Source organism: Tachyglossus aculeatus, chromosome 11, assembly GCF_015852505.1.
Source record: "Tachyglossus aculeatus isolate mTacAcu1 chromosome 11, mTacAcu1.pri, whole genome shotgun sequence".
Taxonomy (NCBI): Eukaryota; Metazoa; Chordata; class Mammalia; order Monotremata; family Tachyglossidae; genus Tachyglossus; species Tachyglossus aculeatus.
Genome location: NC_052076.1, coordinates 55,562,934 through 55,582,119, shown reverse-complemented (window position 1 = coordinate 55,582,119; position 19,186 = coordinate 55,562,934). Strand labels below are relative to the sequence as shown.

Genomic DNA, 19,186 nt, shown 5'->3' with positions numbered 1-19,186 from the left:
ACAGTGCCTTCTAAGACTCACCTTAAGGGACAACTCACCCCCAAAAGCAGGTGTGGAAATTACAGAGCACTGCTCTAAGGTTCCCTGGGGAGGCCAACTTGTACTTCCCAAGCGCTTAGTACAGTGCTCTGCACACAATAAGCGCTCAATAAATACGATTGATTGATTGATTGATTGAGACCAGAAGGCCTGGGCTATCGGCAAGCGGAAATGAGCCAGCCCTGTGGTCTGGAATGTCTTCAGTCATCCTGTCTTCAACAAAAGGTGGATTCCTCTTCTCCTTCCTCTCCTCAACTGCCCCAGAGATTGACAGTATCTATGTATTGTTCTCTGTCTCCCGCTTTTAAACTGTGAGCCCACTGTTGGGTAGGGACTGTCTCTATATGTTGCCAACTTGTACTTCCCAAGCGCTTAGTACAGTGCTCTGCACACAGTAAGCGCTCAAAAAATACAATTGATTGATTGATTGATTTACTGTGTGTAAAGCAACAACAGTAATAATAATAATGGTGGTATTTGTTGAGCGCTAATAATAATAATAATAATAGTGGTATTTGTTAAGCACTTACTATGTGCCAAGCACTGTTCTAAGCACTGGGGTGGATACAAAGTAATCAGGTTTTCCCATATGGGGCTCACAGTCTTAATCCCCATTTTACAGATAAGGTAACTAAGGCACAGAGAAGTTAAGTGACTTGCCCAAAGTCATACAGCAGACAAGTGGCGGAGTTGAGATTAGAACCTGTGACCTCAGACACCCAAGCCCGTGCTCTTTCCAGTAAGCCACACAACTGTTTTAAGCACTGGGGTAGATACAAGGCGTTTAGGTTGGACTCAGTCCCTGTCCCATACAGGGATCGGTCTTAATCCCCATTTTACAGATGAGGTAATTGAGGCACAGAGAAGTTAAGTGACTTGCCCAAGGTCACATAGCAGACAAGTGGCAGAGTCGGGATTAGAACCCATGACCTGATCACTCCCAGGCCCATGCTCCATGCTTTATCAACTATACCACGCTGCTTCTCTTATTGTACTCTCTTAGGTCACTGTACCAAGCACATAGGAGAATACAGTAGAGTTGGTAGACAACCCCTGCCCACAAGGAGCTTTCAGTCTAGGGACTCCACCTCTCCTCTATTACTCCTGCCTCAAATTCTGCAACTTCCCAGTTTTAATTCCTCCAAAGTATGGCAGCATACTTGCATGTCAACATGTCTTCCTGATGAACTGCAGGGAGGAATTTCAGGCTTCTTAAAGCCATTCTGCCACCCCAGTACCCTCCACACATCTGCCAAGCTAGCTCTCTTCCTCCCTCAAAGCCTCAGGTCCCCACGGCACCTGTATATACATGTTTGTACAGATTTATTACTCTATTTTACTTGTACATATTTACTATTCTATTTATTTTGTTAATGGTGGGCATCTAGCTGTATTTGTTCCAACGACTTGACACCTGTCCACATGTTTTGTTTTGTTGGCTGTCTCCCCCTTCTAGACTGTGAGCCCGTTGTTGGGTAGGGACCATCTCTATATGTTGCCAACTTGTACTTCCCAAGCGCTTAGTACAGTGCTCTGCACACAGTAAGCACTCAATACGATTGAATGAATGAATGAATGAATACTGAGAGCTCACCTCCTCCAGGAGGCCTTCCAAGATTGAACCCCCTTTTCCTCTCCTCCTCCCCATCCTCCCCCGCCCTACCTCTTTCCCCTCCCCACAGCACCTGTATATACATGTTTGTACAGATTTATTACTCTATTTTACTTGTACATATTTAGTATTCTACATATTTTGTTAATGATGTGCATCTAGCTTTATTTCTATTTATTCTGATTACTTGACACCTGTCCACATGCTTTGTTGTCTGTCTCCCCCTTCTAGGCTGTGAGCCCGTTGTTGGGTAGGGACCGTCTCTATAGGTTGCCAACTTGTACTTCCCAAGCGCTTAGTACAGTGCTCTGCACACAGTAAGCGCTCAATAAATACAATTGAATGAATGAATCTTCACTCCACGTAGGGCAGAAGTCTGATAAATCCCAGGTCCACTGAGAGACTCGTTGTGGAAATCACACTTTCAGAAAAAAGTCTTAGCTTCCGTGGCTTCAAATTCATGTTTTTTGATCCTTCCGCGTTAGCAATAAAAAGTGCTAGGATCCAATTTCCTTACCATTAGATGGCTAAAGAGTCAGATTCCATTTGGGCAGTTGAGACAAATGGGCTGTGACTTAGTTTGTCCAGTGCAGACTTGATCACTATCTCTATATGTTGCCAACTTGTACTTCCCAAGCGCTCAGTACAGTGCTCTGCACACAGTAAGCGCTCAATAAATACGATTGATTGATTGATCAATCAAAAGCTCCCCCTGCACTTGGTACTATATGTCCTCTCCCTTTTCCCTGCCAACATCCTTCCAATTTTTTAGCTCTTAACTCCTCCCCTACCATTCAGCCTTCCCTATTAGGTCCAGTCCCATCACTATTTGACCCTCACTACTGGTTATATAATAATAATGGCATTTATTAAGCGCTTACTGTGTGCAAAGCACTGTTCTAAGCGCTGTTGCCTATTATTATCCTCTGCAATGTACACATATGTTCACATCAGAGTTAATCCGTCTCATCTCCCTCCCATTCAATTGAAACATGCCAAGGGCAAGGTTGGGTTTAATTGATTTGTAAATCTTCAAGTGCCCAGCACAGGGCTGCTGCTCCTGTTTCGATAATGGTAACAAAGCACTTACTGTGTGCAGAGCACTGTACTAAGCTCTTGGGAGAGTACTAAACAACAGTTGGTAGACATTCCCTGCCCATAACGAGCTTACAGTCTAGAGAGGGAGACAGGCAACATAAATAAATCAATAATAGATAAATACGTAAGTGCTTTGGGGCTGAGGGGTGACTAAGGGGAGCAAATCAGGGTGATGGAGAAGGGAGTGAGAGAAAAAGAAGTGAGGGCTTAGTTAAGGGAGGTCTCTTGGAGGAAATGTGCCTCCAGTAAGGCTTTGAAGGTAGGGAGAGTAATTGTTTGTGGATGTGAAGAGGGAGGGCGTTCCAAGGCAGGATGCGGGTCAGTGGTGAGATAGATGCGATCGAGGTACAGTGAGTGGATTAACATTATTACTATCATTCGTTGTAACTGACTGGCCCTGCAAACAGTCAAATCCATTACAGAAGAACAGGTTGATGGTTGAACAAACGTGACTTAGTGGAAAGAACATGAGCCTGGGACCGGGGTTCTAAACCTGGCTTTGTCACTTGCCTTGTGTGTGATCTTGGGCGAACCACTTCATTTCTCTATGCCTCCCTTTCCTCATCTGAAAGTGGGGATGAATTACCTGTTCTTCCTCCCCCTTAGATCGTGAGCCCTTGGTGGGACTGGGACTGTGTCTCATATCTACCCCGGCACTTAGTACAGTGTTTGGCACAGAGTAAATCATCATCAATCATTTATTGAGCGCTTACTATGTGCAGAGCACTGTACTAAGCACTTGGGAAGTACAAATTGGCAACATATAGAGACAGTCCCTACCCAACAGTGGGCTCACAGTCTAACTGTGTAGCAAATGCCTTTGGACAAGTCTTTGGACAACTTCTCTGGGCCTCAGTTACCTCATCTGTAAAACAGGGATTAAGACTGTGAGCCCCATGTAGGACAACCTGATTACCTTGTATCCCCCCAGTGCTTAGTACAGTGCTTGACACATAGTAAGCGTTTAACAAGTGCCATTATTATTATGAAAAACCTAAGCCTTCATTCACGTAGGGTTTATGAATATCTGTTATATTGTACTCTCCCAAGTGCTTAGTACAGTGCTCTGCACACAGGAAGCACTCAGTAAGTTCAACTGAATCCAAGGAAGCAGAAACGGGATTAATAATGATGGCATTTATTAAGCACTTACTATGTGCAAAGCACTGTTCTAAGTGCTGTAATAATGGTGGCAATAATAATGGCATTTATTAAGAGCTTACTATGTGCAAAGCACTGTTCTAAGCGCTGGGGAGGTTACAAGGTGATCAGGTTGTCCCACGGGGGGCTCAGTCTTCATCCCCATTTTACAGATGAGGGAACTGGGACCCAGAGAAATTAAGCGACTTGCCCAAAGTCACACAGCTGACAATTGGCAAAGACGGGATTTGAGCCCGTGACCTCTGACTCCAAAGCCCATGCCCTTTCCACTGAGCCACGCTGCTTCTCTTTAGGGATTCCCCTAAAGAGGAAGTAAAGGACATTAAGCTCTGCCACCTCCCCACCATACCATGTCAGATCACGCTGGGCTGATGATAGTTGACCTTCGTCCCCCAGCCAAGTGTGAGTCAGAAAGACCAGGTCACCAGGGGCCCAGAGGACATCGGCGCTCTTACCAATCTGGCGCAGGCTAGGAGGGAGTACCGGGTGGCCTGGCCGCAGCTCTTCTCCACTCGCCGTGTGGTTCGTGAGCCTAAGCTTTATATTTTGCCGCCCATGTGAACGCAGGCCAGGAGGAAGGGGTGGGCGCATGCAGTTCTTGCCCCCTCTACAATGCACTGCCTGCTGTTCTGGTTCTGTGGCTTTTGGTTCGTGGCTCTTCCCTTTGAGAGACTTGGCCACCTGCGGCCTAGGATAAGGAGAGGAGGAGCAGCTGATTTGGGTCTTGGCACTAGGAGGCTGTAGGGAAATCAAGGATTTGCCTCCTAAGGAGGTCAAGAGTGAGGCAGCTGTGGTCCAGGCTTGTCAGGAAGAGAGTCTCCAAGGCCTTTCTAGACTGTGAGCCCACTGGTGGGTAGGGACCGTCTCTATATGTTGCCAACTTGTACTTCCCAAGTGCTTAGTGCAGTGCTCTGCACACAGTAAGCGCTCAATAAATACGATTGAATGAATGAATGAATGGTGCCCCCCTCAGAGGGGCTCCTCCTTAACCCTCTCTCCCCCACCCTCAGTCCCTATGGGTTCTTGTGGCATTTTTCCCAGAGCTCATCTCTCAACATGGACAGCCAGGGAAGGCTGTGCACCAGACAGAGCCCAAGCATCAGGGGCTCACTACACCCCCAGGGCCATGACTTCTTATCCACACCCGCCCCACCACCAGCCAGTCGAGCCTCCCTAAACCAAGGACAACTCGGGCAACTATTCTAACCAATGTAGCAGTTATCACCTTAATAATAATAATAATAATGGCATTTATTAAGTGCTTACTATGTGCAAAGCACTGTTCTAAGCACTGGGGAGCTTACAAGGTGATCAGATTGTCCCACGTGGGGCTTCCGGTCTTCATCCCCATTTTACAGATGAGGGAACTGAGGCCCAGAGGAGTGAAGTGACTTGCCCAGAGTCACAAAGCTGACAATTGGGGGAGCCGGGGTTTGAACCCTTGACCTCTGACTCCAAAGCCCAGGCCCTTTTCCACTGAGCCACGCTGCTTAATTCCCTCTCATGGGGCCCTATTCCACCTGCCCATACTGAGCATTCCCCAGCACCAGAAACAGGGCTGCCCAGGGCCTTGGGAGTACAGAGGGGTGGGCATGGTGGGGAGAGGATATTAGCTGGAGGAAATGATGATTCCTGGACCTGTAATTGATCTGTCTAGACTGTGAGCTCCTTGTGGGCAAGAATGTGTCTGTTCGTTCTTATATGGTACTCTCCCATGCACTTAGTACAGTGCTTTTTAGACTGTGCTTTTTAGACTGTTGAGCCCACTGTTGGGTAGGGACTGTCTCTATATGTTGCCAACTTGTACTTCCCAAGCGCTTTAGTACAGTGCTCTGCACACAGTAAGTGCTCAATAAATACGATTGATTGATTGATTTGCCCACAGGGAGCGCTCAGTAAATACAACTGAATGATCCTTAGGCCTGGAAACAATCAGCAATGCCCTCAAGGGCTGGGACTGCAGAGTTTCCTGATCCCAGCTTCCATCCCTGAAGTCACAGAACAACCCAGGGAAGGGAGGACGTGAACAGAGAGCAGAGGGAGGAGGATTCCTCGGAGAGGAAGAAACAGATGGCTGCCTAGTTCAATGATTCCCCACCAGAGCTGGGGAGTGTTGGTACTCGCTGCATACTGCACGACTCGGCAAACAAACATCTCCACCCATCCAGTGGGTGGGTGCTACCCTGTTCCAACCCTGTGGGACAAGGGGTGTGTTTACTTTGAGCTAGATAAAAAAACACTGCAAATACAGGAGCCTCTGGCCGGGCCAGAAGGGCTCAGGGTCAAGGCGAAAGTGCTCTGTAAACACTCCGTGCCGGCACCAGAAAACCACCGCATGCTCTTACTCTTTCTGGGATTGTTAGTTTTTCTGAGTGGCAGAATCTGAGACTTCTCTTTCCCCACTTGGCCTCCCTCTGTCCCCTCTACTCTAGTCTTTCCTGGTCCCGTGACTATATTGGTCCCAAATCCTTATCGTCAACCTCACCGAAGACGTTGCTAAACTTCCTGATCAAACCAGGGTGGGGCTCCTTGCCAAGCAGCATAACAGACATAGCCCCTGCCCTCTGTCAGTTAACCCGCTAAAATCTCCCCACTCTCCTCAGGCTCTGCTGCCCTCATTCCCCAGTTTTGGGGGGTCCCCCCTCTCCCTGGCAGCCCTTTGCCGGTCTCCCACCTGTCCGGCAGTCACACCTAAGCCCGGGATGCCCTAAACAAGTGCAAGGGTCCGATTCTGCCCGCTCTCAGTCCTTGGAGCCAAAAAGGCTAGGCCTACTCTGGACCAGCTCGGAGGCTCTGCCATGGGCCAACCTGCACCCCTGCAGCCCCAGCTCCTAGCAATTGAGAAAGCTCTATACTGCTGTAGGTGTCAGACCCCTTTGTGAGGGGCACCCCTCTCCTCCTTCCCTCCTTCCTTCCCCCAACCAGACCGGTCTAGAGTAAGGCCACCAAGCTCACCCACACTGTGGGGAGTCAGAGCAGACTGAGTTGGAATGTCCTTATCATCCAGCCAGAGATAAAAGCCCCAGCCACAGGCGGGCGGGCTGACGGCGTTCACCAAGTCAGGACATCGACGGAGCAGTAAAGGCCCCTCAGCTGTCGGGTTCCAGCGGCCCCCTAGTCCTTTGTCTCTGCCGCCAGAGAGGAGACAGAACCATCCACCCGGCCAGGAGCAGCCCCCGAGTGTGATAAATCCGATTATTAACGTACACTATCGATCCAGCGTCTTTCTTCCCAGACGCTCACCCACCCAGGCCCTTGCTCTCCAGGCTGCTGAGCAGCCCTCCTTGGGGGGCTCCCAGGGCGAGGGGTGGAGCCCCAGAGAGATCAGATCCCGGCCTGGGCCCGGAGAAGAGCAATAGTGAAGCAGTGTGGCTCAGTGGAAAAGAGCACGGGCTTTGGAGTCAGAGGTTGTGGGTTCAAATCCCGGCTCTACCAATTGTCAGCTGTGTGACTTTGGGCAAGTCACTTAACTTCTCTGGTCCTCAGTTCCCTCATCTGTAAATGGGGATTAAGACTATGAGCCCCCCGTGGGACAACCTTATCACCTTATAACCTCCCCAGCGCTTAGAACAGTGCTGTGCACATATTAAGTGCTTAATAAATGCCATTATTATTATTATTATTATTATTAGTGAAGTTTAAGCCAGAGCCCAGGATTCCTGTCGTGCCCTTCCCTCCATCATCTCCAGTGCCCAGACTTCCAGCTCCCACCCTCTCCCTAAAGGAAGCACCCCTGGAGTTCCTCTATTTCCCTATCCCTGGAGCCCAGCAGACACCGTTCAGCTGAACAGAAGCATAGAATTGAACTGTATATAGAATTAAATTGTCCTTTCCAAGAACTTAGTACAGTGCTCTGCACAAAGTAAGCGCTCAATAAATACGATTGAATACTGATACTGTCCTTCCAGCTTCCAGCTCCCTCCTCACCTACATGGGGAAAGCCGGGTCAGCTTTGCTTGCAGACGGGGAGAAACGCGAGTCAGGGTGGGGGAAGAAAGCCTGAACTGAAAACCCCAACTTCCAGTGCGCCATTGCGGTCTGTAGCCGTCTCCGCTTCCAGCAACTTCCAAGAACCAGAGAAGCACTTGGCCGCATCTCTTCCCCGACGGAAGCCGCTCTGTATTTCCCGTGCTGCGGCAGCATTAATTACCGTGATTGCATCCTTCGGCCCACTGGCTGATCAACAGCAGGGAAAGCGGCAGCCGGGGGGGAGGAAGTTTGGAGGAGTCTGAGGCCGAGACCTCAGCCGTAAGTAGTCTAAGATCATCACGCAGAGCAGCAGTGTGGAAAGAGAGCATGAGCCTGGGAGTTAGAGGACATGGGTTCTAATCCCGGCTGTGCCACTTTTCTGCTGTGTGAACTCGGGCAAGTCACTTCTCTGCTCTAGGCCTCAGTTACCTCATCTGTAAAATGGGGATTATCACTGTGAGCCCTGTGTGGGACAGGGACCGTGTCCGACCCGTTTAGCTTGCATCTATCTCAGCGCTTAGTAGAGTGCCTGGCACATAGTAAATTCTTAACGGATACCATAAAAGGCAGGATCTACTGCAGGAATGGGGGCAGGGGAGATACTGAGGAGCTTCGGTTTCCTTATCTGCAAAGCCGGGATGAGATAGACCGTGAGCGCCATGTGGGTCCCCCTCTCCATCCCCCCGTCTTACCTCCTTCCCTTCCCCACAGCACCTGTATATATGTATATATGGTTATACATATTTATTACTCTATTTATTTATTTATTTATTTATTTTACTTGTACATTTCTATCCTACTTATTTTATTTTGTTGGTATGTTTGGTTCAGTTCTCTGTCTCCCCCTTTTAGACTGTGAGCCCACTGTTGGGTAGGGACTGTCTCTATGTGCTGCCAATTTGTACTTCCCAAGCGCTTAGTACAGTGCTCTGCACATAGTAAGCGCTCTGCACATAGTAAGCGCTCAATAAATACGATTGATTGATTGATTGATTGATTGACTGCGTCCGATCCGCTGCCCTTGTATCTACCCTACGGCTTAGCTCCCATTAAGCGCTTACTAAATGCCATAATTATTTCCCAGCCCACTAGTGGGACCAAGCACCATAGAAATACCCAGGGACTTCAACTGGGATTCCTTCAGGAATCTGACACTGATGGATTTCACATCCACTGAGGATCAAACCAAAGAAAATGGCCTTACATTTAAAGCGGGCGGATTTCAGTTCAATGTAAAAGGAAATAAATTGAGCACTCAGGCTGCAAACAGAGCAGCCACAGAAGTGATCCAGAGGTAGACTGAATTCGTCGTGGGCTACCGACTCTGTTGTATCGTACTGTCCCAAGCGCCTAGTGCAGTGTGTTGTGCTGATTGATCTTTAAGGAAAAGGGGAGGCCTTTAGAGCCAGAGGGGCTCCCGCTGGATACTTCCAGCTCTGAAGGTGGAGGATTTGATGAGGCGGAGATTGGTTCCTCCAAAACCAGCACCAGGGTTTTGGGTGTCCAAGGAAGAAGACATTGCTGGTTAAGGGATGAGGGAACAGACAGAGACTCGATCTAAAAGACCCTCTCAGCGAGGAGACTTTAAGAACAGAGGCTTAGCCCGCAGTTAGCCTGGCAGGAACAGTCGGCACCTTCATTCCATTTTCTAATCTCAGGGAAGAAAAAAAAAACCTCTCCTGATTGCAGCTGTTTAAGCACATTTGCATGATCTTAGGACACTTCATCATGGATATTCATGAAAAGGCTCCATGGAGGAGGGGAAAGAAGAGAAAGAAAATTGAGTCTTGCCCGACGTCTGCCTCCTTGGCCGTTCATTTATGCACACCTGGCACACAGCCACCCCAGGCTACGTCTGCAACCGAGCCTGGGCCAAGTCCAGTCCATCAGTTTTCTTGCTCTGTCTGGGGCTCAGCTGGTCCTGGCCCCCTTCCAAGCCCCATGAAAGGCCCGGGGTTCAGGGGCCAGTCAGAGTCCAGGCAGCATCCCTGGGAAGACATTCTCCTAGTAAACCCCCAGGAGCCCACAGATCCTCTAGGGGCCCCTGAAAGGAGTTCCTGGATTTCCCAGTCCACTACAAGCCAACAGTCATCATCATCAATCGTATTTATTGAGCGCTTACTGTGTGCAGAGCACTGTACTAAGCTCTTGGTAAGTACAAGTTGGCAATATATAGAGACAGTCCCTACCCAACAGTGGGCTCACAGTCTAAAAGGGGGAGACAGAGAACAAAACCAAATATACTAACAAAATAAAATAAATAGAATAGATATGTACAAGTCAAATAAACTGGCAAGGGCCCTACCGAAACCAGGAGGCCAAGTGGAAAGAGCACAGGCTTGGAAGTTTGAGGACCTGGGTTCTAATCCCAGCTCTGCCACTTGTCTGCTGCGTAACTTTGGGCAAGTCACTTCACTTCTCTGTGCCTCATTTACCTTATCCGTAAAAATCAGGATTAAGACCGTGAGCCCTATGTGGGACAGGGACTATGTCTGACCCGATCATCTTGTATCTACCCCAGCACTTAGTACAGTGCCTGGCCCATAGGAAGAGCTTAACAAATACCACAGTTATTATTGTTATAATAATAATGAATAATGATGGCATTTGTTAAGCGCTTACTATGTGCAAAGCACTGTTCTAAGCTCTGAGGAGGATACAAAGTGATCAGGTTGTCACCCGTGGGGCTCACTGTCTTCATCCCCATTTGACAGATGAGGGAACTGAGGCAAGGAGAAGTGAAATGACTTGCCCAAGGTCACATAGCTTCCCAAGCAACTTGTACTTCCCAAGCACTTAGTGCAGTGTTCTGCACACAGTAAGTGCTCAATAAATACGATTGAATGAATGAACACAGCAGACAGGTGGAACACAGCAGACAGGTGGTGGAGCTGGGATTTGAACCCATGACCTCTGACTCCAAAGCCCGGGCTCTTGCCACTGAGCCATGCTGCTTATGAATAACTTCTCCCCCAGAGCCAGGCCAGACCTGTGAGCTTATGGCTGAGATACCAGGAAATGCCACACAAAGCAGGTCAAGACCACCCACCCCACACCCTGGTCTCCTCCCACCACTCCTGGGCAAACACGCGTCATCCATGTACCCACCCAGCCCACCTTCACACTCTCCCAACTTCTCACTCAGCTCCCCAGCTGGGTTGGCTTCTAGAATTCCAATGGAAAAACCCAGCCCATCTCCCATCTGGCTGGGAGACTGCTTACTTTCCTTTATCAAGGTCCTCCCACCGGGCCTCGTGGGGGGGAAAAAAAAAAGCTCAGGACTGGGAACCAGGAGACCTGGGTTCTAGTTCTAACTCTGCTCCTAGCCTACCGTGTGACCTTGGGCAAGTCACTTAACCACTCCAGTCCATGGCTTATTCATTTGTAAAATAGAGCAAATAAATAATATCTCTTAGAGCATTATCTGCAGATACTATTTAATAATCTATAAGTATCTATAGACAGATAATGTGCCTAGGGTGGGGAAGGGACAGCCACCCACAAGCCCTATATCTCCCCCAGCATCAAGTGTCATAATTGCATCACAGACCATTGCTAGCCCCGAGCACTGTAGAAATAGACAGGGTATGAAGATAGGAGTACCTCAGGCCCCAACTCCAAACAGCCTTTTTCACAATCCGTTGAACAGGAATCCCAGCTCCACAGGGCACTAAGGAACCAAGACATCTAACCAAGCAGTTTTGTACTTCCTTTTCCCCATCTGAGAAATGGCTACAATCCCAGCTCACCCATCAATCGATCATATTTGAGTACTTCCTGTGCGCAGAGCCCCGTATTAAGTGCTTGAAAGAGTAATAGACACATTCCCTGCCCACAACAGGCTGACAGTCTGGAAGGGGAAAGACAGCCATTAATATAAATAAATTACAGATATGTACATAAGCACTCTGGGCCGTCTCTATAGGTTGCCAACTTGTACTTCCCAAGCTGTTAGTACAGTGCTCTGCACGCAGTAAGCGCTCAATAAATACGATTGAATGAATGAATGGGGCTGGGAGGGAGGATGAATGAAGGGAGCAAGTCAGGGTGACGCAAAAGGGAGAAGAGGAAAGGAAAGCTTAGTCAACTCACCTCACCAGGAGCTGACTGAAGAGCTAAATTTAAAGTCCACATGAGCACAGTATGGAAGGACTCCCTCCAACCAACATGGCAACTTGCCATTTGGGGCCTTTTGTAGCCTTGAGCTCTGGCAGTTTCCCTCCTGCACCCTCCCAGCCACCCCTCCTCGCCTCATCAGGGGCTCTCCAACAGCTGTAACCTGTGAACTCCGACAAGCCCAAGGCCTGCATCAGCTAATGGCCATTCTCCCTGAGTGGTCCCTGGAGAGAAGTCTCTGCTTTCAGAGTTGTGCCCTGAGATGAAAGCATGGCGCAGAAGCATCTTGCTCTGTACCATAATTCTCCATCCCCCGAGCCATGAAGGACCTGCTCTTAATTGATTGAATCCCCCTCCCCCACTTCTTCCTCCTGAAAATATTTTCAGTCAGTCGCCGTGCTTCTGGTGATCGTGCTAATTCGGCTGTTTGGGCGGAAGGCGGAGGGACTCCTTGCCTGACGCCCAACGCCCTTGGCTCATTACCGGCTTTCGGGAAGTGTGGATCTCGTTTGCCCACCATCCTTTGGCATGCCGGTCTCTCTGAAACTTCTGGCGGGCCATTGTTCATTAATGGTTTCTCTGCCTGCCCCCTCCCCCGCAGTGTAAGTGGCTTCCTGTGATTCACTGAGGGTCAGCAACCATACAGATCCTAATGGTATTGATCGCTTTTTCATAACAGAGCACAGGAGCGAGCCTCGGAGTGACGGGATGATTCTTAGATCCACCATCAGTTTGCTGGGGTCTTTTCCCCCTCTGGGCTTTGTCACCTGTTAATGGTGTTTCTTGAGCACTCACTCCACAGGGGTGGATGAGGTGATGCCTCTATCCCTTCCCCTAGCTGTCGGAACCGGACTCCCAGATTTGTTCATCACGGGTCTCCAGTCAGGGCAGGGAAGACCCCAAAATGACACCTTTCTGATTTGTAGCCTGTTCCCTCACTGTCCTCAGCCTCCTTAAAATCATTGCTCCTCTTCATCCCCATGCTTACAACACTACGTGAGAGAGTGTGTGTGTGCACTTAATAATGATTGTGGTATTTGTTCAGCACTTACTCTGTGCCAGGCACTATACTAGGCCCTGGGGGTAAACACAAGCAAATTGGGTTGGACACAGTTTCCATCCCACATAGAGTTCACAGCAAGGATCCCCATTTTACAGAAAAGGTAGCTGAGGCACAGAAAAGAAAGGACTTGCCCAAGGCCACACAACAGACAAACGGTAGAGCCAGGATTATGTCACCCCAGTGCTTAGCACATAGTAAGTGCTTAACAAATACCATCATCATTATTATTATTATATAGAACTGGCCAGTCCCATACCACCCAGCATCCCCATCAGAGACTAGTCAATTAGCGCATGACCACAGCAGCACCCCCAGACTCTTTTTCCTTCTAGACTGTGAGCCCGCTGTTGGGTAGGGACCGCCTCTATATGTTGCCAACTTGTACTTCCCAAACGCTTAGTACAGTGCTCTGCACACAGTGAGCGCTCAATAAATACGATTGAATGAAAGAATGATTAGAACCCTGGTCCTTCTGATTCCCAGGCCCATGCTCTATCCACTAGGCCATGCTGACAGTTCCATGATGGAATCATAGCCGGGTCTGCCCTGTCAATCAATCAATCCATCCTGCAGTAGTATTTATTGAGCACTTACCGTATGCAGAGCAGCTTGGCCTCCTAGATAGACCATGGGCCTGGGACTCAGAAGGACCTGGTTTCTAACTCCGGCTCTGCCACATGTCTGCTGTGTGACCTTGGGCGAGTCACTTCATTCATTCAGTCATATTTATTGAGCGTCTACTGTGTGCGGAGCACTGTATTAAGTGCTAGGAAAGTACAATTCGGCAACATAGACAGTCCCTACCCAACAACGGGCTCACAGTCTAGAAGGGGGGAGAGAGACGAAACAAAACAAGTAGACAGGCATCAATAGCAGCAATAGAAATGGATAGAATTATAGATATACATCATTAATAAAATAAATAGAATAGTAAATATATATGTATATAGTAAATAGTGACTGAGGTAGGGAGGAGGATAGAGCAGAGAGAGGGAGTTGGGGTGATGGGGAGGGGAGGAGGAGGAGGAGAGGAAAAGGGAGGCTCAGTCTGGGAAGGCCTCCTGGAGGAGGTGAGCTTTCAGTAGGGCTTTGAATGGGGGAAGTGTGCTTGTTTGGCAGATGTGAGGAGGGAGGCCATTCCAGGCCAGAGGTAGGAAATTGGGCAGGGGTTGACGGCGGGACAGATGAGAACGAGGCACAGTGAGGAGGTTAGCACTTCACTTCTCTGTGCCTCAGTTACCTCATCTGTAAAATGGGGATTAAAACTGTGAGCCCTATGTGGGACAGGGACTGTGTCCAACTCGATTACCTCATATCAACCCCAGCGCGTAGTACAGTGCCTGGCACCTAATAAGCACTTAACAAATACCACAATTATTATTATTATCATTGTACTAAATACTTGGCAGAGTACAACAGAGTTGATAGCTATGTTCCCTGCCCACAAGGAGCTTACGGTCCAGAGGGAGAGGCTGTCTTTCCCTTTAGGTTGGAAGTTTTTCAAGACGGGAACCCCGTCTTTGATTTCCCTTGTCACGGCTAGTACGGTTATCGTTGTTGGTCCCGGAGAGGGGCTAGCGGAAACGAGGGGCCGCAGAAGTTGGATGCTGACCTATCAGCCGGACAGGGGATCGGTCAGGGATGATATGCCGCTGTCTAGCCGTTGGATGTTTCCTGATATTTGGTCTGGGGGCTGCCACTGAGGGGCCCTGGAAAAAGTGGGGCCCCTAGACATTGTGCCATTCCTCCCTCCCACTACCACACCTCAGGATTCTCACTTAGGGCTCTGAGTGGACGCTGCTTGGGTTGGCTTCCGTCCAACCCTGAAACTGGTTTTCCTGCCAGAAATGCGGAGTGCTTTGCCTGGGGAACCAGGCGTGGGTGAAGGAGAGGTCAGATTGGCCTCCTGGATACTCTGTGGATGATTTCCAAGAGGAGGGGCCTGATGGGTGAGTCTTGTAGTCCATGTGTAAAGTGCATAGAGGAGGCCCCTCCCCTGTTGTCTGCCTCAGGAGATCTGCCAGTTGGAGGAGGAAGAGGAGGAGAACGGACAGTGGATGCTCTTGGTTCTCTCGCCTCTCTTTCGCCCGTTGTGGTGTGATGGTAAATGTCCAGGCGGGCCTTCACGTAGTCAGAGCCCCGGGGCAAGCACTCCAACCACTGTAGCCACACAACATCCCAGCGCTCTGACACCCCGGAGTTGGTGAGCTGGGGTGGGTGGGGAACGGCTGCCTGGGGGTGTAACTCTTTTGCAGAGATAGTCCCAACAAGCAGTGGCTCCTTGCAAAACCATCCAGCCGCTCTGTGTGCTTGCCCTAGCAGTGAGCTTAGAGCCCCGTTCGTGGCCTTGGCCAGTTGAGAACTCGCTTTCTTCCACCTTGCTGCCCCCCCACCCCGGCCTTTGGGACCCCCAGCAACCCAGGACCCTCAAGCCCAAGGAGAGTGGAGCAGCAGAGACAAAGCCTAGTCTCCCCACTCCCCCAGAGCTTAGCGCTCTCATTTTCTCAGTTGAAGGGGGTCTTGGTGGGGCGTGGAGTGGAGGGGACAGGTTCAGTGAGGGAGGAGAAGCTCCAGAGTGGAAGACCTGTGCTCTCGGCTCCCAGCCGCCCCTTCCTCTGAGGGATGCTCGGGGAGGGAAGGGAGAGGGGAATTGGGAGTGCAGAACCCCTGGGGGACACTGGCCCACAGATCTGAGCCTTGGAGGTGGGGAGAGGAGCTACAGAGGAGTCCCCCACCCCCTTCAAGGATAGGGTCTATCCTGAGAACCAGTACCCCGACTCCCCTCCTGCGCAAACCGTCAGGCTCAAAGCGTTTCTAAGAAAGAGGAAAGGGGAGTCACTGGCAGGGCAGCATTGAGGGGTCCCAGGGTTCCAAGGTTGCCCTGGTCAGTGGTGTCCTCCCTAATGGACCCTCCCCTCTCCCGGATTCACTGCCCCCCACCCCCACCCACAGGGAAGCCAGAACGGGTCAAAGTTGGACGTCAGCCACCTCCGCGACTGATCTCCTCTAGGGGAATCTCTCTCTGAGAGGGTGCCAGGGCACCGTCCAGCAGCTCCCACCTGAGGTGCTTCTCTGACTGCTGCTCAACAGCTGGACTGGTCAGTCAGTTGTCAGCAGGATGGAAGCAGTAGTTGAAGGCACCTTACCCACCCACACTGTGGTTCACTCCTGTGGTACTCTCTTCTCCTGTGATGCTTTCTTTTGGGTCTCTCCTTTGGTGCTGTCCTGCAGTGGTCCCCTGTGGCCCTCTCCCATGGCGCTCTCCTGAGGATTTCCATGGGAGCCACGGCAGCATCCGTATTCCACAAGATGGCCCCTGACAGCTCCTTCACTTCCCACTTGCCTCGTCTGCACTGGCCGTCTATTCCTTTCAGGCACCTTTTTCACTGGAAAGATCCAAATTGTGCCCCCGAACAGCTACAGCTGAGCTTGACGGGGCTGCCTCGCTCAAGAGCCTGCGTGAGCTTGGGTCGAAAGTCACTGCCCCGTAGCCTTCATCGGCCGCTCGTCCCTTCCTCCCGTATCTCTCCCCCTTCCCCCCGTCCTCCGCCATCCCCTCGATCCCTGCTCCCGGGGAGGATGGTAACACCCTGACGGGTTTCTAGAGGGTTCCGGGGCTCAGGGTCCTTTGAGGTGAGCGTGACCCCAAGAACTCAGAGAAGAAGTGTGGCTCAGTGGAAAAGAGCACGGGCTTTGGAGTCAGAGGTCATGGGTTCAAATCCCGGCTCCGCCAATTGTCAGCTGTGTGACTTTGGGCAAGTCACTTCACTTCTCTGGGCCTTAGTTACCTCACCTGTAAAATGGGGATTAAGCCTGTGAGCCCCCCGTGAGACAACCTGATCATCTTGTAACCTCCCCAGTGCTTAGAACAGTGCGTTACACATAGTAAGTACTTAATAAATGCCATCATCATCATCATTATTATTATTATAACTCTGAAGGGCTGTTCCACCTCCAAGGTCCAGGGAGCCCCAGAACCGAGCATTAACTCATTCATTCAGTTGTATTTATTGATCGCTTACTTTAAGCAAAGCACTCTACTAAGCGCTTAGGAGCAGCAAGGCACCAGGACCTAAGACCGCCCTTTTACTTCCCCCCGCAGAACTGGCTGCGTCTATATGGCTACCTCCCCCAGCCCAGCCGCCAGATGTCCACCATGCGGTCAGCCCAGATCCTGGCTTCCGCCATCTCTGAGATGCAGCGCTTCTATGGCATCACGGTCACGGGGGTGCTGGACGAGGAGACCAAAGAGTAAGTCCCCTGCCTCCCTCCCCATCCTCGGCCCCAGGGCTCCGGGCGGTGTCCGCGGTTGATGAGGGAGTCCTGGAGGGGGTGGGAAGTCAGTCAGCCAGTCAGTCGTATTTATCAAACGCTTACTGTGTGCAGAGCACTGTATAAAGGACTTGGGAGAGTACAATATAGCACTAAACTGACACACGCCCTGCCCACAACAGGCATTGGTCCTGCGGCCTATTGCAATCCCCAAATCAGCTCTGCAATCCCCTCCTGCCCCTCCGACTTCCCCAGTCAGCTCCGATCCAGTCAGCCCCACTACCTCTCAGAACCAATCGTCACCTGTACTCTATTTATTTATTTATTTATTTTACTTGTACATTTCTATCCTATCTATTTTATTTTGTTGGTATGTTTGGTTCTGTTCTCTGTCTCCCCCTTTTAGACTGTGAGCCCACTGTTGGGTAGGGACTGTCTCTATGTGTTGCCAATTTGTACTTTCCAAGCGCTTAGTACAGTGCTCTGCACATAGTAAGCGCTCAATAAATACGATTGATTGATTGATTGATTGACTAATCCACTGGCGGCTATGGCTTTGGGCCCATGTAGGCCAATCCCCTGTCTCTGAGCCCTTGCCTAGTTCCCTGTTGCTCCTGTCCACCCGCCTCGCCCTCCCCGCTCTGGTCCTGGCCGGCGGCCCCAGGATCTGGCTCGCTGCTTGCTCTCCGTGCTGCCCTGCTGGCTCCAGCTGCAGCCGCCCCCCGGCCTCCCCTTCGCCCCTCTTCTCCTCAGCTGGATGAAGCGGCCGCGCTGTGGGGTTCCAGACCAGTTTGGCATGCGGGTGAAAGCTAACATGCGGCGGAAGCGGTATGCCCTCACCGGGAGGAAGTGGAACCATCGTCAGCTGACCTTCAGGTAGCCGGCCCGTCCCAGGCCTTAGCGTGGACGGGAGAGGGGACCGAGGATGTAGCTTGGCGCCTGGCAGGTCCACAGTTGACAGAGAGGGGGTCTCGGAGATGCTCTCCCTGGTCAGGACTCCTCACCAAGAAAAGCCCCCGCAGTCCTCACCTCCTCTTCCTCTCCCCCCGCGCTCAGGTCCCAGATGCTTCGGGTCCTGTCTTAATTGCTTCCTTTCCCACACTCCCTTCAATGGCCTCACCACAGCCCACGTGAGAGCCAGGCCGGACCCCCTTTCTCAGAGATGCCGTTGCTCAGCCTGGGTCTCAGAAAGCCCCAGGGGGCCTGAAGGAGGTCTTTATGCCTCAGTTCTCTCCTTCCTTTCCTTCCCCGTAGCCCCCCGCAGGCTCCTCTCTACCCACCTCAAAGCTTCCCACAGACTTCTCGCTCCCCTTCCCTGAGATTCCATCCCCACCCTGTGTCCTCCAAGAGGCAAATTCCGCAGCCCACCACTGGCTTCCCTTGGGCCTTTCTCCCCTTGGACCTTTCTCTCCTACTCATGATTGAGACAGGGAGAGAAGAACCTGACTAGACCCCTACGTTGCCCGCCGAGCTCCTCCCAGAGACCCAACCAGTGCCAGTCTCTCCCCCCGATTCTGCCCCAAAGGCCAAGAAGTGGGGCCGTTAATCCGTTGATATCGACTGTACTCCATGTACGCTGGCCTAAGCCTTTGGGAAGGTGCTAGAGAGCGATTAGACAGGATCCTTGCCATCAAAGAGTTTACTGTCACTGTGAGCCCCATGTGGGATGGGGTTTTTATCCAACCTGATTGTCCAGTGTCTACCCAGGCACTCAATACAATGCTTGGCACATAGTAGATGCTAAACAAATACCGCCGATATTGTTACTGGGGGCATTTGGCCCTGGGACCCAGTACCCGAAAGGGAATGAAAGATCCCTGGCACCAGCCGGGATCCCAGAGTAGGATCGCTTGGGT

At 50.8% G+C, this 19,186-nt stretch overlaps 1 protein-coding gene across 1 annotated transcript in view; it reads left to right on the top strand.

Moving 5' to 3' along the window:
• Window positions 1-19,186, top strand: part of MMP15 (matrix metallopeptidase 15) — a 37,495-nt gene that overhangs the window by 6,822 nt on the left and 11,487 nt on the right. The window contains exons 2-3 of the mRNA XM_038754635.1: window positions 17,161-17,309; window positions 18,084-18,206. Coding sequence (XP_038610563.1) covers window positions 17,161-17,309; window positions 18,084-18,206 — 272 coding nt within the window. The remainder of the gene's footprint in view (window positions 1-17,160; window positions 17,310-18,083; window positions 18,207-19,186) is intronic.